This window comes from Athene cunicularia (genome assembly GCF_003259725.1).
Source record: "Athene cunicularia isolate RWA chromosome 17 unlocalized genomic scaffold, athCun1 chr17_part1, whole genome shotgun sequence".
Taxonomy (NCBI): Eukaryota; Metazoa; Chordata; class Aves; order Strigiformes; family Strigidae; genus Athene; species Athene cunicularia.
Window position 1 is genome coordinate 9,404,962 of NW_020799122.1, and position 20,700 is coordinate 9,425,661.

Sequence of the window (20,700 nt, forward strand, 5' to 3'; positions counted from 1 at the left end):
CCTCTTTCCCATCTTATTCCTCTCTCCTTTTCCTGTTGGGTAAAGTGAAAAAAAAACCCAAACCCAAAACAAAAAAAACAAAAAAACCCCAAACAAAACCAATTTATTTATTCACTTCTCAATTCTGCCTGAGACTGTTTTTTAAAGACCCTTCTTTTGTGAGTTTAATCAGATGCTTGATAACAGAAAAAGCGTTGCTAACTAACCCGGGGTACAAAGAAGCCCCTTCAGAGGAACACATGACCTCATCGGCAGGATTACTCTATCACATGAATTCAGACTCCATCGCACACCCAAAATAAATGTTAGGCTCCATTTGGAGTGAAGTGCTTTATTCACCTCCATTTGGCGGGGCATATGCTTTGCCAATGTCTTCCTCAGTCACTAGGATTAAACATGTATGGAAATTCAGCACAAGAGGCAGATTTTCCTGGTCACAAATAGCCTGCCTTGCACTCAAAAGCTGCTGGCTGGACCGTGCCTTTGGGCCATTGCCCTCCTGGAATCAGTGAGCTCTGGCACAGGTTTGTAGTTGTGGAGCAAGTCTGATTTTCACTCACAGCTCCCATTGTCTGTCTTGGTATTGTTGGATGCTCAAAGCCTTGGCAGCCAGGAGCTGACTCTGGGAACCCTTGTGGGGTCACACACAGCGCTTCAAAAACTAACTCTTTGCCAGAAGGTGGCATGCATCCCTCCCTGATATATAAGAAGTGACACCATTGTATTGCCTCGATGCCTTTGGGGCCTCTAGTACCTAATATTGGACAGCATTGATATCCTTAGGGTATCCTTTTTTTAGCCACTGCTCGGGAATTATGTGCATTTCTAACCAGGTGCTTTGAAATGTCAGTCTGGGTGTACAGACATAGCTCGTGTTGCCCTGTGAATGAAAGGGAGGGCATGGAGAGCAGTGCAGCCTCCCACCCTGGCACAACAAGGTAGAGCAGCAGAGACCGTAGGGTCTTGAAGAAGAGGCAGGACAGGCTGCTGCAGTTGTTGAAGTAAAATTAACTAAAAAAGACAAGATCCTGCCAAGTCACAAGCTGGAGGCATGTTTGATATAAGCCACATTATCCATAGTTAAAATCCCATGAGCGTGCCGGAAGGCAACACATCTGCATTTATTTGTTTCTAATTATACACATTTAACAGTATATTACATGAGAGATTAAACACTAAGTTATGAGCATGGTTTGATTAATTCTGCATTATGCATCTAAGTCACTCGGCAATTATCTTCATTCTTTCTGAACTTAGATAATTGTATTAATTCTGGTGGTACAAAAAATTAATTATTAAGAGCTTTGAATTCTTGTGCTTAGTACAGGTCTCCATCTGAGTGTGGTTTGCTCTATAGAACTATGACATAATGCCACGTTGGATGCTTCTCATATAAACAACTGTGTTTAAATAGCCATAAGGCTCTGGTACAAGCCCAGAGAAGCTGGGATATTCTAGGATTCAGCAGATGCCATTTCCTTAGGGTCTGATTCTGTAAATATGAATTCTGCATAGCACTTGTGATACCTGATTGTGGGACAACAGATGTTGCAAACCCTTGTTCTTGAGGTTTTCCAATTGATATTCATGCTTGTTTTCATTAAGCGAGGGTTCAAGCTGTAATGAGAGCCTCGCTACAATACATGCTGTGCCTTTATGTTTTCTTAAGGGACAGCAGGCTGCTTTTTAGCATGACAGCCCGAACGTACAAGTTTGAAGTTATTGGCAGGAGGCAAGGTTCAGGGGTGGCGGCCCCTCACGGACCCCGAGGAGCTGTGCTCGGGCCGTAAGCAGAGCAGAAGCTGTGCAGGTTCTGCCACATTATTTGCTGCCCTGGCACTGCTGGTGGTGCAAACTGCAGCAGGGGCTGTTGCTGCACCTCCCCGACACACTTGAAATTGAAATCTTCTTATAGTAACGCAGAGCATTTCCATAAGACTAATCTTTTTAAAAACACAGGTTTATTTAATTTTCCCCAATGGCGGCTGGCCTCTGGAATGGCTCCAAAGGAAGCCCTGTGTTTATTCTATAAATAATAGCATGGGCATGGCCTTAACAAGAGTATCTTACACTCAGCAGCCCTAAAAACATGGTAGTTGTTTCGGAGCAGCTCTGCTCTAGCCAGACTGTATCATTTCCAAAGGGATCTCATTTGCCCTTTTCACCATCTATCTTGTCTACTGTCTGTCTGTGCCCTGTTTAGAAGGTGGCTGTGATTAAACCTTAAGAACTGTAGCCACTTGGCTACTGTTTTTAAATATACTTGGGGCTTCCTCTAATATGTGTAGTATATAAAAGTATTAAGAGACAACCCCTAGCATGAAGATCACAGAACTTAGGCAGAAAAAATCAAGAGCAGGAAAAGTCTTTACGTAGGGGGTAAATTGAAGAATCTCGCTAGAGGAACAGTTGAAACCATAAAAATAATTAAATAATTTAGTTTACTTATTTGTACTTTGTTTAGGGTGCACATCTCCTGTAGACTTATTAGAAATTGGGATGATAGCTGACTTGGCTAAACTCATGCCAGAAATTAGGACTAATCTTGGATCTCACAAGTCCCAACACAGTGCCATCTTCACACGCCTGGCTCTCCTCTGAGTTCTTGCTCCTTTGCTCTTGGTAGAGTAACAATAGCAGCACTAGTATATTGAGGCAGATTTTCTTTGCTTTTCTCAGGTAATTCCTAAGACATATAAATCAAAAAAGTCTTTAAGACTATGAAACTGGAGGGCACCTCTTGGTTGTTGAGATCAATATCCTGTTATTGCAGATACCGCCTCACATAATTTGTTTTTCACTTCTATTTAATTATTTCATGGTTTTAGCAGTCATTTTCTCCCAGCTGTAATTCTGCCAGCTGACTTAATTTTTCTTTTAATTCATGAGATTTGCTCATTATGTTTAATACTTTATTGATCAAAGGTGTTACTGATACTGGAAGAAGACCACCTCTGATCTCTGAACTTTTGCCCTGCTTTGAAAAACGGCCAAACTCATTGTTTAGTTTGGAAAGGTCTCTCTGAGATCCTGAACAAGGATAGACCTAGAGAGATTTTCCATTGCTAAGAGTACAAAACTTTTGATACAAAGTAGTTTATAATGGAATAATCATGCTAATTTAACTCAAAATAGTCACTGTATGACAGAAGGTTTAGTCTCTCATGGGGCTCCTTTTATGCTTATCATTCAGAATTTGCCATAGCTCTTTCACATTTTTATGGGTGTTGGCTTCAGTAGGTTATTTTTCCTTCCCCTTTTGTGGCACTGTCATGCTGATGGCTTTGAAATATGAGCCTTTGCTAAATTCTAAATTGTACACAAAGCAATTAATTAAAATTCCTTAGAAAAACAGCCTTGGCAAAGCCCTGTCTATGTGCTGCTTTTCAGCCAAGGTAGAATGGGCGGAGGCTAAAATGAATCCAAATGGTTTTATTTAAAGATGACGTACAGTAGGATCTGTGAACCAGAAACTGTACAGCTTCCCTAAAGTAGAAATGTCATCTAAGAGCCAAAGCCAACGATGAAAAATTAACTGAAGAGTTCACACTTCTCTGGGTGATGTTTAATGCAGGATCTCATGGGCTGGATGGGGAAAAAAATATCTGTGTATTAGTTTTAATTGCTGTTCTCTGATATAAATATAAACACATATATATATATATATATATATATATATATATATAAAAAACAGATGCATATATATAAACAGATAGAAATCTGATCACAATTCTAGCGATCACCAGGATCATTTTTGGTAATCAAAAATTTGTTTTGTTTTTATTAGTAATTCCAATGGCAAGGGCAAAGCCATCAGAGTGTATGATGGATGCCTTCTGCACATGATAACTCTAATCTGTGAGAGCTCAGAGATCAATCATGAATTAACTGTGCAGATCAGTTCCATCTCTGCATTCAAAGTGCCCTTAATTTGTCAGTGTTCTCAGTCCCATGAAGGGGGCTGCTCTTAAATGTGTGGTGCCAGCACTAGATGAAAATCAGGTGCCTTCAGGGTGTATCCAGAGCTCTGAGTTGTGGATGCTTACCCACATCAAACACAAACTGCCAGTTTGCCCTTTAATAAAAAGGTTTGAAGTCATAAATGCAGACTTACAAAAAGGAAAGTGCGGTATTAGGGTCTGGTACTGTAAGGTGCTGTAAACGCCTTCGGGGAGGTGCTTGTGTTTGAACTACTGTGGTGGGACTCAGCAGAGCTGGATCAGCTTTGTCAGTCCTGCAGTGGGTAAAATACTTTGGTCTAAATGCAGAGGCTTCTAGGAGCTCAGGTGTCAGTGCCAGCCTCTCAGTCTCACTTTTCCACATTTAAAGTGGAGGAAATGTTTGTCCACTATAATTACAAAATCTGTTGCAGAAAAGGGTTTCTGCCACACCTACAGCACACCTGGATGCCATGGGGCCCTTGTTGTGGCACTGCAGACATCCCTGATTCACTTCTGTAGCAGAAAGTGGATTTTAGTACCTATACCTTGTATTGTTACACTTCATAATTCTCTAGTTAGCAAATGTGTTTTAAAACTTCCTTCCCAGTTGTTTCTTCTCTGCCTCTTTCTCCATGCCGTTGTTCCAGAAGGTACTTTCTCCCTCTTTTCACTATTGCTGGACATCCACAGACAGCAAGGTCTTTTTGGTTAATACTTTTTTTTCCTTTTGACTTCCAGGAATAGGTTCAGTTTGCAAATCTGGAGCAGGGTGGGATGGCAAAGGCTTTCAAATCAGTGTTTCTGCATTTTGCTATTTGTATAAGGGAGGGTGTCACTGAGTCTGGATCCATAGTTGCTTCTGGGTTTTCCAGATGTGGTATTTCTTATATAGAAAACTGTAGAGTATACGCAGGATATTTTTTCTTCATGAACTGGCCATGGAGGCAGAAGTGAAGTTGGTTGAATATAGATTACAGGTAAGTCTTCACAGTGCAATTTGTAAACTGGATGGATTACAATTTATCATGCTGTATTTTATCTGTTAGAAATTTTGGGAATGAGGGAATCAGTTTCTTTCTTTCTTCTTTGATAGTTACGATCCTCTTCTCCTCTCTTCATGCAGTTGATTTAAGACTTCGAAGAAAATTTCTGAATTATGAGTATTTTCCTTTGGCGCTTCACATCCTGAGGACCTATTCATGTCTGTGATGTCTAATTGGTGTTGAAACAACTGCAACGTTTCTTTGCACACATGTTGTCTGTGAGCCTTGGGGAACACAGTGGATTTTCTGAATTACTCTAGATTTGGCTGCCTTAAAATTCTTCTCCTTAGAATGAATACAATGTAAAAGAAGATGACAAAAAGTGCAACAATTTGGCTTTGATCATGTCTGCTGGAGAGATTCAGTACTGAGGGTTTAGGACTGTTATGAATTTCTCTCTCCACTGTGATTTAATGTAGGTTGACCTACAGTGAGTGACCCTGCTGATTCCTTTGCCCTGTTGGAATTGAGAATGGAAAGAAAATTATTTTCTGTAGTTATGAATATATGGAAGCAGCAGTGGAAGATGAAGTCAGAACTGTTCATGTTTCAGCCTGACATGTCAAAACTTTCAGCCCCACCCCAGTCTCTTTCTTTGAGAATATTTCAATTTACTTGTGTCTGAAAAAATCCCTGGGGCCTCAAGAGTCACATGCTCTTGGCAAAGGTTCATTAGCACTTTTTCTTTAAAAGGTTACATCTTTTGAAGCCTTGCCCTGTAAAAATATGCTCTGGCAGACAGTTTCAATTTATTAATCCTCTGTAATAGCACTGCTTATATTCCTTGTAGTAAATGCACAAATTCCCCGTGTCTGCAAGGAGGGAGTATTCCAGGTCAGATCAAATTCCTAACATGGCCCTTCTGTCTGTATGGCAGTAGATAGGGAGGAGAGCACCAGTGATGATGCCAGTGCCTACACGTGTGCACTGCTGGATGCCCGGTCTTGAGGGAACAGAAAGCCGGATCATACTTTGGTGGAAATTCTTGAAGTTTCTTCAGTTAACACATCACAGAAAACTATTTTAGGTTTAGCAATTAATAACTTTGAAATGCACCATTTTGTATTTTCTGTAGAGGGCTATGGCTCCTCTCCAACTGAATCTTCTCTGTCAGAATCCAGCCCATTAGTGCTTTTATACAGATTTTAACAAGATGTGCTTGAGTCCAATATATGCTGACAATATTTGATCCCCTCCTGCTGTAATGTTGGAAGTATCTGTTTAGGGAATTGTTTCCTTTTTTTCTCTCTCTTTCCCCCTGCCTTTTTAAAGTCTAATTTTCAAGTCATGACTTGTAGGAGCAAATCTAATCAGCCTTCTGCCTCCTTTAAGAAGGACAGCTGAGATACTTTCTAACACCTCCCTTTCTTCATTGCTGCAATCTGTTTTGATTAAAATCACACAGGTTTCTCATTTGCATTTTTATTGCTCCACATACCCACAAATCGTCTCACAACTCTGCCACTCCTGAATTTGCAAGAGAGACTAGAGTGCTACACTAAAACTTTAAACTATGCAAACATTGATTTAGTTTCTCACACCTGCTGGTTTCCAGCAAATATGTCTTTAGGGAAGGAAAATATTCATACATTACCTATTCCCCAGGAGACAGGATTCCTGGGTTTTTTCAAGACTGATTGAAAATTTCCTATTAAGAAGCAAATTTATAATTATATTGAAATGTCCTGAAAAAGTTCTGATATCGGGAGGGGGGCAGGAAATGGGGGGAATGTCCAAACAAAAAAATAACCCTAACATTTTTTCAGCTTTTGGCAGCCAGACTGTGATGTGCTTTCAGAGCCTCAGATGAAAGGGCTGCAGTGTAAATTAAAATTATTCCTTTCCTTTGTGCTACTGGCAGTCCAACTTACTTCCACCACATATATTGCTGGTTAACGATCAGATTTTTAAGGAGTGGGTTTTTTTCTAGAAATGGTCTCTTTTTTTTCTGTTTGGACAGCATCTAACTTTTAAAGTTAGTGTTTATACAAGACAAGGAATTTTTTTTTCCTTGAATCTCTTTCTCCATCAGCTGGTACTGCATAGATGCCATGATTAGCTTCTCAGTTTGTTGTCTCTCTCCTTTTTAATATGCCAAAATAACTCTAAAGGTAACAGTAACATGCTCTGATTCAGCCAAGAAAGGAGACAGCAAGTTTTGGCTGTGGCTGGGATGAAAAATATGTATTATCTTCATGCTCTTCTGACTTGAGCTTGAACCTAACTCTCCTTGCAGAGATTGCAAACTTTCAACATCACTACTGCCACGGTGGCTGAGCCATTGCCAAACACCCTCTTCCCATGTCATGTTGATACGGACAGCACATTTATCAGAGGGAGACTGACATCTCTATCCTGGGCACCTAGACCAGTAATTTCAGATACATCACTTGCTAAGTTTATGGGATCTAAAGAAGATTTTGATCAATTTAAGAAAAAAAAAAAAAAAAAGTACTCTTACAATGATAGCTGGTGCATCAGTGTTAGTGATCCAAGGTTTCATCACTCAGCCTATACCTGCACAAGCTGTACTCAGCTGGGTAGGGCTACCTAAGTGTTCTTGAAAATGAAGATTGCACAGCAGGCTGCAAATACAGTTTTGGTTCTGTTTTTTATCTGGTGCCAGTATGCAACTCATTAAGTGACAGGACTGCAAAATTCTGATCAAGGAAATTTAAGACGTGTGTGAGAGGCCACAGCACCTTTTGTTAATGTTTATATTGTGGTTCTGCCTAAGGGAGCAGTAAAAGATAACTCTTGTCCAATGAGGGTGATGGCTATGGGAAGGTGCCAGTGATCATGCTGGGAAAACACAAGCTCTAGACTTTATTGTTCTGCAAGACAAGCAGATTATTTTGCAGACCAACCACATAATTATTGCCAAGAGTTTTGAAGCAGTTGTGTTGTCGTCAGGATGACAGGAGGACATGGGGGGCACAGTTCATTAGGATGAGTAATATTCTGTATTAGACAAACCACTTGTAAGAAATGGACACATTCTTGGTCATAAAAGCCTTTCAACATAGCCGAGAGATATGCTACAAAAATTACCCGACTTCTTTTATACGTATTACAGCAAGGTGAAACTCATGATGAGAAGGGTAATCTTCTTTTGCAAACCATTGCAGCAAGATTTTTAAGTGCCTGTAAATAATCCAGCAGCTGATGTCTGCAGAGGAAATATAGAGAGGATGTCTCCAAGGGGAAGATTTAAAATACAATCTATGTGAACTGTTTTGAAGGTAAGGAGATAAAGAAAAATGAAGGAACAACAGAGCCTGACAGTTGCTGTGGCTTCCATTTCTCTCTGGAATGGACTGCTCCTGGGTGGTCCATTGTGGTCTGAGCTGTTGTTTGAGGAATGGGAGTTGGAGTGAGGGATGTAATCTTTGTTCTTCCAGCCAAAAATATGGCTAATTTGTAAATATTTGTATGAAGGTGTCTCATTTTGTAGATCTCAGATCTAGGAGTTGAGCTTAGCTAATCATGCTGGGTCCTTGACAGATCAGATGCGAAACACCTGATCTCAGTTAGCTCAGATATCACAGTAGGTGTCAAAACACAGAGGTCACAGATCAGACACTGGGGAATGCTGCTTCTAGACCACCACAATGCTGCTTCATGAAGTTGAAGACAATGTCAGCCAAGATACATTAAGTCTTCCAGTATCATCTGCAGGCTGAGAGGTTTGGCTGACTCTAATGCAGTGAACACCCAGTAAAAGTAAATGTGTTCATGTGGCTTTCATCAATAATGAAGGTGACAGTGGCTCTTGTCAGAAGCAGGATTTTCATTTTCCAGGCAAAAAAATCACAGTTTATACTGTAATAAAATGATAAGTAAACTCACATCAGTCAGCCAAAAAACCACAATAAATTTTCCTGATTTGGGCAAGGCCCACATTCTTGTAGGTTGGGACTTACAAAAGCCATAAGGAAATTGATGCTCATCTTTCACTAAAATTCAGTGAGAATTGGATGCAGAGCTTCCTCCAGTTTGTTCCATTTTCCATTGGTGATACATCTGTCAAGAAGCCCGTCCCTTAAATAACTACTTGAGGATTAGGTACCAATTTTACTATATTACCTTGTTTCAGAGAAAAAAGTGTATAGCCCATGGAATCTCATCGCATGGAAAGCAATTTGTAAACCACAAGTGGGAGTGCTTGAGAGTAAAATCCCACTTCAAATACTGTCCTGAACATGTTTCATGAACTGGCAGCCAAATCTAGTGATTGACCTGAGTCACAAATGAGACCTGGACCACGTCTGTCTCTGTTATTCTTTATTAGCTACCTTGTGATCTCTTCTGGTGCAGAGAGGGGTTGCAGGCATACTTCAATAAATGGGGTAAGTGTTAGAAATGGCTTAAAGCTGAATGCTTTTCCATGACAAGAAAAAAGCTTCCACTGCTGCTTGTTTACTTCTGATTTATTCCCCAATAAGAAGGGACGAAGTTCCCTCTTTGTAAGCTCAACATTGTCCACAAAAAAATTAACTTCAGTAAAGTGTCTGATGTATTATTGTCCTTCTTTCACAAAAGCAGCTGGGATAGCATGGGGGAAAAAATGATCTCTAGACTTTGGTGGAGGCAGAAGAGTGGAAGAAGGTAGTCTCTCATCTGACAAATGAACTATCACCAAAAGAGTGGAGTTTAGAGAATAAATTCCTGTTTCCTCCATTACTGGCATTTCACTAGTTTACAACTAGTGGAAGCACAGTCACTGACCTAACCATTTAACCAGGCTTTTTTGGGAGCAGAAAGCAAAACAAATGCTAAGATGACATTTATTAGGTGTGCTTGTTTAGTCAGTCCATTAGCTGCTTTTGATTCTTACTCGACATGCTGAAGGGTTGATTCTGCGTGGAAGTCAATAGATGCCTTTCAGCTCCCCTGGCTCATATAATTTGAAAGGAGCAGGTACAGGCTGAGGAGGAAGAGGAAATATTGAAACTAATAGAAAAGAATGAGTTTCAGGAAGAGATAGAACAGCCCATCCAGGTGCTTGTAACCATAAGCAAGCTATCAAATTATAGCTGATGAAAAATCACACAGTGGGAAACGTTGCCTGGTGAAAAGGTGTATTGGCTGCTAAAATGATGTCTTTACACCTGTATTGATGTAAAGCTTTCTCTTTCTTGAAGGACTTAGATGATCAGAGATTTTCTTTTCCTTCTCTTCCTCTCCCTTTCGTGTGTGTGTGCGCACACGTGTATTTCTGTTGCTGTTTCTTACAGTGTGTCTCCCTTGTTGGAGTCTCAGCTTCTGCTGTGTCTCACTACTTCTGTCTTAAAATACTGCTTGCTGTGATACAAGTGCTGACACCAGAACCTTCAATCTGCAGTGTTCTCCAGACACCTCCAGTTATCTCCATGCTGTAGACAAATCATCGGTATAATGAAACTTACTATTAGGCTTCAAGTCCTGGAGTTCAGATTCCCAAGCAACTGGAGTAATTTAAAGCATATGGAAAAGGGCTGCAATGAGCTTAGTGGTGTTGATACACCTTTTGACAATGTTTCGAGTTTCTTACATGATCCAGCCTTCAGTAGCCTTCAGGCAGTGAACTAATGGGTGAAGGAAATACAGAATTCTAACAGATGAATCATAACAGAACTTATATTTATTTTACCTACCTCTGTCTGGAACGTAGTGTTTTCAGTTGAGATGAGACTCAGCAGGCTTCCTTGCCCTGGTCTTCTGCTTGAAGCAGTTAAACTTACCATACTCCACGATACTTGTTTTAAATTGGAAATAATAGTAGCTTCTTTCATGATTTATGTCTTGTGACATTTTGTTCACAAGCACACTGAGGTCCTGAAAAGAAGGTCATGCACTGTTATATGTAAGAGCGAGCTCAGCAGCTTGGGTGAAGTGAGCCCGTACATTGAGTAGCACCCCAGCCATGTTCTCTAAGGGTGCCAGCGTGCATCCAGTGTCACAGGCCTTTTGTTGGGTGGTGTAGCTGCGGTTCATCACTTACACAGATCCTTCTTCTTCTAGGAAACAGGTGTGCCAGGAAAAGAAAGGATATCCAACTCGGTTTGAACTGGCTCTCCAATTTCTGCTCCAGATTACAGAGGCCAAACATACATAAGACTCCATTAGCTTTGAAAAGGAACTGAACACCGCAATGGGACTCGCCACCCAGGTTTTGGCCTGTGCAATCTTAGCTTTGCTGTACCAGCATGTCAGTGGTGGACTCATCAAGCGAATCATCCGGAAGAAGCGGGCGAGTGGGCTGAATGTGACCTTGCCAGAGGATAATCAGCCTGTGGTTTTTAACCATGTCTACAACATCAAATTGCCTGTTGGCTCCCTTTGCTCTGTGGATCTGGATACAGCAAGTGGTGATGCAGACCTGAAGGCAGAAATTGAGCCCGTCAAGAATTACGAGGAGCATACGGTGAATGAGGAGAACCAGATTGTCTTCACACACCGTATTAACATTCCCCGCCGGGCCTGTGGCTGTGCAGCTGCCCCAGACATTAAGGATCTGCTGAGCAGACTAGAGGAACTGGAGGGGCTGGTATCCTCCCTGCGGGAGCAGTGTGCCAACGGGGCTGGATGCTGTCCTAATTCCCAGGCAGTAGAAGGTAAGGCAGACTGGGGAGCTGCTCCCGGGGAAATTCTTGTGCTGGCTGTAGATCTTGTTTAGAGTAGATATTCAAATCTGTTTCAAGAATGAGCAAAAGTCAACCTGTTAAATTTGAAACATAATCAAAACTGGGGATGTATTTGGCCAGCTTGCAAGATACGTTCATTCACAGTTTTGCACTTTTAAGAATCTGTGGGTCAGAAGCCTGCCTGGGCCACTTTGTAGCTGTGGCATTGACTGTGTACAGCACTTGGGCAGGGTGACAATCTGTGCTGGAGTTAAGATTAAAGCTCACACAGTCCAAACTCTTGGCTCCACATTTTGTCCCTTGAGTGAGCTGCCAAAGTAACCATTTTCCTTTCCAAGTTTTCTTTAATAGAGACCAATAAAAATACAGCAGGACATAAGGCAATAGACAAGCACAAATAGTTAGAGAAGGGGAGAAAAAATGTATCCTTCTGGCTGCTTTTTAAACTGAGGTAAGAGATTGCTCATACAAGAGAGAAAATACAGGTCTTCCCAGTAGTAATCTGTCCCTCTGAGCACAGAGTCTGTCTTGCAGTTGATGGTACAGCATGCTGCCCGGCTTTTTGTGTTCTGGAGTGAACTGGTGAATAATGCTTCATGGCGCATGCCCTAATGAAGCAGTCAGGAAAGCTGCTCAGTCAGTGCAAGAGGGATTTTGAGAAGGGCAGAGGAATCCAGCATGCTCATTTCCCAAGTAGCTGCCAGGGGCTTTTCCCTGGCATTAATGCGAATTAAAGTGTTGCTGGTAAACTAAATCTCACTGGAGAAAGGAGGACATATTCTCATTTAAAAACTGTGGTGATTCTGGAAATTTTCTCCTGTAAGAAGCTAGGAAAAGCAGCCCCCTTCTAGATTGTGTGTGCCACAGTGGCCTCATGCATCCCAGAGCCAAGGGGAGTAATGGGTTTCTGGATCATTGGTACAGGTCACCTGGACACAACACCCTATTGCAGCGGACATGGCAACTACAGCATCGAGATCTGTGGCTGCGTTTGTGAGCCTGGCTGGAAAGGCCCCAACTGCTCTGAACCAGACTGCCCACACAAGTGCTTCAACCGCGGCCTCTGCGTCCAGGGCAAATGCATCTGTGACGAAGGCTTCGCTGGCACAGACTGCAGCCAGGCCACCTGCCCCTCTGACTGTAACGACCAAGGCAAGTGCATGGATGGTGTTTGCGTGTGCTTTGAGGGGTACACAGGCCCAGACTGCAGCGAAGAGCTCTGCTCCCAGGGGTGCAGCGTGCACGGGAGGTGTGTGAGCGGGCAGTGTGTGTGCCACGAGGGCTTCACTGGCAACGACTGCAGTGAGCCTCTCTGCCCCAACAACTGCCACAACCGCGGGCGCTGTGTGGACAACGAGTGCGTCTGCGACGAGGGCTACACCGGCGAGGACTGCAGCGAGCTCATCTGCCCCAATGACTGCTTCGACCGTGGGCGCTGCATCAACGGAACCTGCTTCTGCGAGGAGGGCTTCACCGGTGAGGACTGTGGGGACCTGACCTGCCCTAACAACTGCAATGGCAACGGGCGCTGCGAGAACGGGCTGTGCGTCTGCTACGAGGGCTTCGTGGGGGATGACTGCAGTGAGAAGAGGTGCCCGAACGACTGCCACAACCGTGGGCGCTGCGTGGGTGGGCGCTGCATCTGCCACGAGGGGTACCTGGGTGAGGACTGCAGGGAGCTGCGGTGCCCTAACGACTGTCACAACCGCGGGCGCTGTGTCAATGGACAGTGTGTGTGCCACGAAGGGTTCATCGGGGAGGACTGTGGGGAGCTGCGGTGCCCCAGCGACTGCAACAACCGCGGGCGCTGTGTCAATGGGCAGTGTGTGTGCCACGAGGGATTCATCGGGGATGACTGTGGCAAGCTACGGTGCCCCAACGATTGCCACAACCGTGGACTCTGTGTCAATGGGCAGTGTGTGTGTGATGAGGGGTACACAGGGGAGGACTGTGGGGAGCTGCGGTGCCCTGAAGACTGCCACAATCGTGGGCGCTGTGTGGAGGGGCGCTGCGAGTGTGACAATGGCTTCACGGGGGAGGACTGTGGTGAGCTGTCCTGTCCCAACGACTGTCACCGGCGTGGGCGCTGCATCGATGGGCGCTGCGTGTGCCACGAGGGCTTCACGGGGGAGGACTGCCGTGAACGGTCCTGCCCCAACGACTGCAACAATGCGGGCCGCTGCATCGATGGACGGTGTGTCTGTGATGATGGTTACATGGGAAATGACTGCTCTGATGGTATGTCACAATGTCGCTTTTGAACCACTTCCCTGTGTCCATCCAGCAGCCTCGGAGGCTCTGTGAACCTTTTCCATAGAGCTAGGCCCTGTTGCCGCTCTTCTTTTTCATAGTCCAAACAGCTGAATCAGAGAAGTAACACCACCAGTAGCAAGCTCTTGGTCTCCCTCACTTTTTAGGGCTATATAGTGTAGTGGTTGCTGGTGACTTTTTGTAGTCAGCAAGCCAGCAGGCTGATAATGGTGATGAGCAATCCATTTGTTACCTTCAGGTTTGCTTCCACCACAGTGTCACTGGAGCCGTAGCTAACACTGTCTGGGATTTGTCACCATAAAAAAAAAAAAAAAAAAAAAAAAAAGTGTCTGAAAGAAACTGTTATACTTATGGATAAGAGGGAGATGTACCCAGAGTATTCTTACTAGCAGGATTAGTCAAAAGAATATGGACTAGACTTTGACTAAAGAATAAGGCTTTGCAGGAATGAGATAATGTAGATAATGACTGTCAGTGAATAAGGAGCCTGGGTATCAAACATTTCTTACAGCCAGGTTCTGGTTCCCAGTCTCCTGCTGGATGGATAAGAAAGGGGTTTACATTTACAATGCCATCACTATTGTAGGAGCTGAAAATGAAACACTCAGTACTGACAATATACACTGACAGACCCCAAGGGCTCAGCGACTGCTTTGAGGGTAGATCTCTGAGTTGGAGCCCTGGTGGAGTCGGAGAGTGGAGGCAAGGCACACAGAAAATAGTGTTGTCCTAGCTGAGTGATCTGTATGAGACAACTGTCATGATGGAATTGCCAGATGTTGCAAATATTGCAGTGCAAGCTTTCAGGATTATTACAAGTCCTTGTCTACCTCTCAATTGCCCAAATGGACTTTTCTCACTAAAGTAAAACTTGATTTTATATCTATATATGTGTGTGTGTGTTAGATCTGACAAGAGCTTAGAGTAAAATCATGGAATCAGCTGGAGTGGAAACTTAGCTATAAAGCCACATGCTTTGTTTCCCAGTACCATTGACTTTATGGAAATGGATAGAAAATTTTGGCAGCTAGATAATGACAGGAATTACACTATAAACGAAGTAGCTTGCTTTAGTAGATCCCAGAGGAGAAATTTTGGAACTAAGATCTTTTTAGAGTAATCAAAGAGTACTTTGGTCTTGGGAACATTATAAAAGACAATTAAAACCCTTGAAAAGAAATTCCCATTTTTCATCTCTTCCTCCTGGAAGACTCCTAAGCCATATTTTGTGCTCTTGCACATGCAGATGTGGAGTAATCTATTGAAAGTATTTACAAAAATAATTATGTTTTATTATACTTTGGAAAATCTGTGCAAACCTCAAGACTTCCAGCTACAAAATCATGTGTTGCTGGCAGTTGAATTAAACATCTGAATCCCTAGGGACCCAGCTATAGCAATCTTGTGCAGTAGCCATGAGAGGAGGAGCTGAAACACAGTCACCCATAGGTTGTGTGCAAGTGTGAGAGTAGAAATTGGCTCATGACTTTTGGAAATGTCTGTAGTCTTCATCAGCTGAACATTCCTTTCTTCAAGCAGCTAATTTGTGTGACCTGTCTTCCCCATTCCCTGTTTGTTAGATGATTCTTATAAACTGCTCCTGGGAAAATGTGAAACTGGGGAAGTCATTATTTTCTGAGCCTTGAAAACTTCTTATAAGTTTGTTTTGTATTTTCCCCTTTGTAGTGTCTCCTCCAACCGAGCTGACTGTGACAGATGTAACAGATAAAACTGTAAATCTGGAATGGAAGCATGAGAATCCTGTCAATGAGTACCTCATCACCTATGTCCCCACCAGCAGTGGTGGCTTAGATATGCAGTTCACTGTGCCAGGAAACCAGACAGCTGCCACTATTCATGAACTGGAACCGGGTGTAGAATACTTCATCCGTGTCTTTGCAATCCTTAAAAACAAGAAGAGTATTCCAGTCAGTGCCAGGGTAGCAACATGTGAGTTTAATATTCCCTGTATTCGTTCTTTTGTCTGTTCTGTAATACATATTTATTTGCGTCCCTTTTTTGGGGTATTATTTCTTTCCGATTTTCTATTTTGAATTCATCTTCTGTTCTGGACAAAGACAGCTTTCTGCACTTTCATTTTCTATTCTTTTCCAATGCCAGTCACTGTGTTAAAAGTACAGTTTACTAGCAATTCTGCTCTCTTCAGTGTCTCCTAATTAATATCCTGGGGTCCATATAAAAGAGGCACCATATAAAAGAGCAATATGAAATCACTTGGATTCAAACTGTTTTGACTAAAATGGATGTTATATTTGCTTTGCATCTTCTGCATATTTTACCACAACTTAACTATCTATCTGCTTGTTTGCTCACTTGTTCATCTTCCTTTTTGTATTGTGCACACCACAGTCATATCTAAACATTCCCGATTCAGAAGATGCTCTTTGACTTCTGCCACTGTGGTCATTTCCAGAGTCTTGGGCAGGATCCATCTCACCTAACCTCAAATGTCCATACTAAGCTTCTTTCAAGAGGGGAAAAAAAGAGAGATTTCTAGAGCACAATTTGTTTTACTCTAGTGTGACATCTAAAACAGGTCAGAGAAATGTCTCTCCAAAGACAGAATAAGTGGCTGTAAATAGGGTTTAAACATTTCAGATGCAGATTCCTACATGGCAGATATTTACAGTGGTGGAAAGATGTCCCACCGGTGTCCTACTTATGGGAACTTGTTGCTCGTGTAACAGAATCCTTTTTTTGTGTCACAGACCTGCCTGCTCCAGAAGGTCTGAAATTCAAGTCTGTTAGAGAAACGTCCGTCCAGGTGGAATGGGATCCTCTGAACTTTTCATTTGATGGCTGGGAGCTGGTCTTCCGTAATATGGTAAGAAAGCAGTGTGTCTTGTATGAGTGACAGATCCTGGATTTTTATGTTTATGCTAACTGATTGTTCCATGTGTTACAGAAAAAGGATGATAATGGAGATATAACCAGCAGCTTGAAAAGGCCAGAGACATCTTATATGCAGCCAGGTTTGGCACCAGGGCAACAGTATAATGTATCCCTTCATATAGTGAAAAACAATACCAGAGGACCAGGACTATCCAAAGTGATAACCACAAGTAAGCAGAACCTGTATTTGGTGTAGTGCCACCAATAAAACAGCTGCTGTTTGGTGTAGCCTAGGGAGTTTTTAAACAAAGAGAAAGACAAGATCTATACTGTGAATTGATAGGGGGGTAAAGGGAAGAAGAGGAACTGCTAAGGAAGAATACATGAGGCAAAATTAATTCCTTTCCAACCTATCTGTTTGAAGAGGTAATGAAATTTATATTTAACCAGAAGGTAGCATGCAGTATGCACTTTTAATCTTTTTCAAAACGTACATCCACAGTAACTAGAATTTCTTTCATCCTGATGATATTTGTAATAAGAAATTATTTGAAGAAGAGTTTCTGTTGTGCAGATGGAGAACCTCTTAGAGTTCCTGCTTGTCTTTCCTTTGGCAGCTTCTGATGTTAAATTTTGATGAATTTGCTTCTGATGAATTGACTCCATTTGGCACTTTCTTCTACAGCTATAGAAAGTAAAGGAAGAAAGTGAATGAAGATAAGCTTCAGTTGTAGAAGCCATTCATTTTAATTTTGCTCTGAATCAGCAATTAAAAGCAAAAGAATGTGTATGATTTTTCTGGCAAGACTTCTTTAAAAAAAAACCACTTTTTTCTCTTTTTGTAACAGAGCTTGATGCCCCTAGCCAGATCGAGGCAAAAGATGTCACGGACACCACAGCTCTTATCACATGGTCCAAACCCTTGGCTGAAATTGAAGGCATAGAGCTCACTTATGGCCCCAAGGATGTTCCAGGGGACAGGACAACCATTGACCTCTCTGAAGATGAAAACCAATATTCTATCGGAAACTTGAGGCCACACACAGAGTATGAAGTGATGCTCATCTCTCGTCGAGGTGACATGGAAAGCGACCCCATGAAAGAAGTCTTTGTCACAGGTAAGAGCCTTGGATACCAACCCAAACCTCTGGGAAGGTACTGCAGGCACCATCAATCTTCCTGTGCTCTTTGCGTCATCTTGCTTGAGTTGATAGTTACTGCATCAACACGGAATCAGCACTGTTACAGAGGTACATGAAAGTTGAGAATGTTTTTCTGTGTCTTATATACCTTACTTGCCCAACAAAATATTTAGACCACCCGCAAGTATCTAAATATATTTTGAAAATGGGAATTATGTTATTAAGTCTTTTAGAAGCTTTTGTTCACCATACCCTAAATCTCTACTTCAGGAAACAAATGCCTCTGGATTACTTGCCTGTCTGTTGAGCTAAATAACTTCCATGGTTCCGATTCCATTTAAGACCTTATTTCTGTTTGTCTAAATGCATAATAGATTAGCAGAGAAATGCTTTTTTTTTTTTTTTTTTTCCTCCTTCACTTCTGCAAATGTTTTCTGTCATGCTTTTATAAATGTACCTTGCTCCTTAGTGATCCTGGGAATGTTTCATATAAGTATGGGTCTCTAAGCATCTTGTCAAGGTTTGATGCATTATGGGAGCTGAGTAAATGGTACATAGAGAATTACTTCCCTTTTCCTAAGAGGTAGTTGTTCATTCAGAGCAGGATTTGAGTCGACTATAGGTGTGAATAGTGAAAGCCCAATGAATTTCTATATAATATTCACCTTTTGTTTTGAGACTTAGAGTTCCTTTCAGCCATGAATGCAAGATATTTACTGAACAGAGATTCTAGAGATGATCGATGCTTTTTTCTTAGCATCCTTTTTCCTTTTGAAAGCTGAGGTATTTATAAAGGAAAAAATAGTACTTTCATCCAAATATGTTTTTCCACAAGCCTATTTTGTAATAAAAAATAATAAAATTGAAAATGTTATTTTTGTCTTAGGAGATGAAAGTTGTATTTCTTTCACTGATGTTTTCCCCAAAGCTTGTGAGCTCTCTATTTCATGCTAAAAGAAATTTGCTTGATGTAGTTAAGAATATAGTAGTGTCACGTGAGAGGAAACTTAACTTCAGCTTTATGGATCATTTCACCTTCTAAAAAGTACTGTTATAAGAGGTTGCTCTCATAAGAGAATTATTCCTATTTATTTATTTATTTGTTGATTGATTACAGACTTGGATGCTCCAAGAAACCTGAAGCGGGTGTCACAGACAGACAATAGCATTACTTTGGAGTGGAAGAACAGCCATGCAAATATTGATAACTATCGAATTAAGTTTGCTCCCATCTCTGGTGGAGACCATGCTGAGATCACAGTGCCAAAGGGCAACCAAGCAACAACCAGAGCAACGCTCACAGGTAGGGGAATGGAGAGATTGTTATTAATGTCATGCTGCTGCCATCACCCTAGAGCACAGTAGTACAGTGAAAAAATGCCTTTTTGGTCATTATACATAAGAGGTACAAGCAGAGGTTACGCATTTTGAGTACAAGCAATTAAATTAAAATACATACATTGGCACACCTGCAGATGGATAACGAGCCAGCAGAAGGTTTGTAGCCATTTCACTTTCATGTGCATCTCTGAATCCCACTAGTGAGTTCTCTCAGTTCTAGATAATTACATGTCTTTGTGGAGATGCCTTCACATCCCTGAGTTCAAAAGGATTTTACATGTGCTAGGGATGGTATTTGCTGATGCCAGTCTGCAATTTTTCTGTGTACCTGAAAGCTGTCTTGCCAGCCTGCAAATGTAGATAATGGTTCTTTCTCCATGTCACATGGATGTCTACCTGCTTTTCTCTGGCAGAAGTACCTTGAAAGTAGAAGCTATCTCTGATCATGCATTTACACAGTGTCCAACATTCAATCTCAGTCAGCCATAGTTTTTATCCTTTGGCTTATACACAGAAGATTTATTAACATTAGGTCAGCTGGAGGGTCAACTGAAACCTCGATTCTCTGCATACACAGGAGAGTATATATCTTGCCTTGTATACATTCAGGCTTCCTTACTTAACTAAATGCCTGTAGGCATATTCCATGGACAGGAACCCATATTTATATTCCTCATCTCTTAGGTTTGAGGCCTGGAACGGAATATGGCATTGGAGTGACAGCAGTGAGGCAGGACAGGGAAAGCGCTCCTGCTACCATTAATGCTGGCACTGGTGAGTAGCTTGATCCCCCTTTGTGCTCTGGAGGGAGCAGCAAGTCAAGGGGAGCCACTCTGATGTTTCTTTCATTTCCAGGTGATGCTGTAAGAAATATTTTAGAAAGTTCTTGATTTCATTTTGGTACCAATGAGACATTTCCCCTCAAGGGAAAGAAAAATCATTTCCCCAAAGATCTTGACCTCTGAATCTGGCTTCCTTTTCCTGCACAAGGATCTCTTAATGTTCTGGGAGTTTCATCTCCATAATTATCCTTAATGGTAATTATGCTTACACTGATTACTCTAGCCTTCCTCTAATTGTGAGGGTTTCTGGCAGGAATGGTAGTTGTGGCCAAAAGGCTGATCTGACAAAGAGTGCAGCCTCAGTGATTGCAATAGTCCTGACTGCCCTTCAAATCCAAGATTTTTTTCTCAGTATCCCCCTTTTCCCAGGTAAATTCTCTGAAGGCTTAAATTCTGCCTCTCCTCCGTCCAGTGCTGATGTGAGTGTAAGGGGGGATAATTCATTCTAGTGTGGTTTGTCTGTAAAAGAGAGTTTCATCATCCTCTACCTATATCAAACAACGAGGTTTCAAAAGCTCCAAAAGATTAATAAGACTGAGCTGTTGCTAGACACCCAGTACAGATGTTACTCTGTCTGCAGATGCCTGAAAAACTGTACCAGGACTGTTTCAGAAACACCTCGACTTTGCTTTTTTTATCCT

General features: G+C 42.0%; 1 protein-coding gene across 4 annotated transcripts in view; it reads left to right on the forward strand.

The window, feature by feature from the left end:
- The window catches only part of TNC (tenascin C), a 73,645-nt gene that overhangs the window by 14,235 nt on the left and 38,710 nt on the right, over positions 1–20,700 (forward strand). For all 4 annotated transcript variants that reach the window (XM_026860433.1, XM_026860431.1, XM_026860429.1 and 1 more), the window contains 8 exons: positions 10,988–11,580; positions 12,535–13,848; positions 15,568–15,831; positions 16,611–16,726; positions 16,808–16,964; positions 17,583–17,852; positions 18,994–19,179; positions 19,902–19,991. In XM_026860433.1, the coding sequence (XP_026716234.1) occupies positions 11,118–11,580; positions 12,535–13,848; positions 15,568–15,831; positions 16,611–16,726; positions 16,808–16,964; positions 17,583–17,852; positions 18,994–19,179; positions 19,902–19,991 (2,860 nt within the window). In that variant the 5' untranslated portion in view covers positions 10,988–11,117. The remainder of the gene's footprint in view (positions 1–10,987; positions 11,581–12,534; positions 13,849–15,567; positions 15,832–16,610; positions 16,727–16,807; positions 16,965–17,582; positions 17,853–18,993; positions 19,180–19,901; positions 19,992–20,700) is intronic.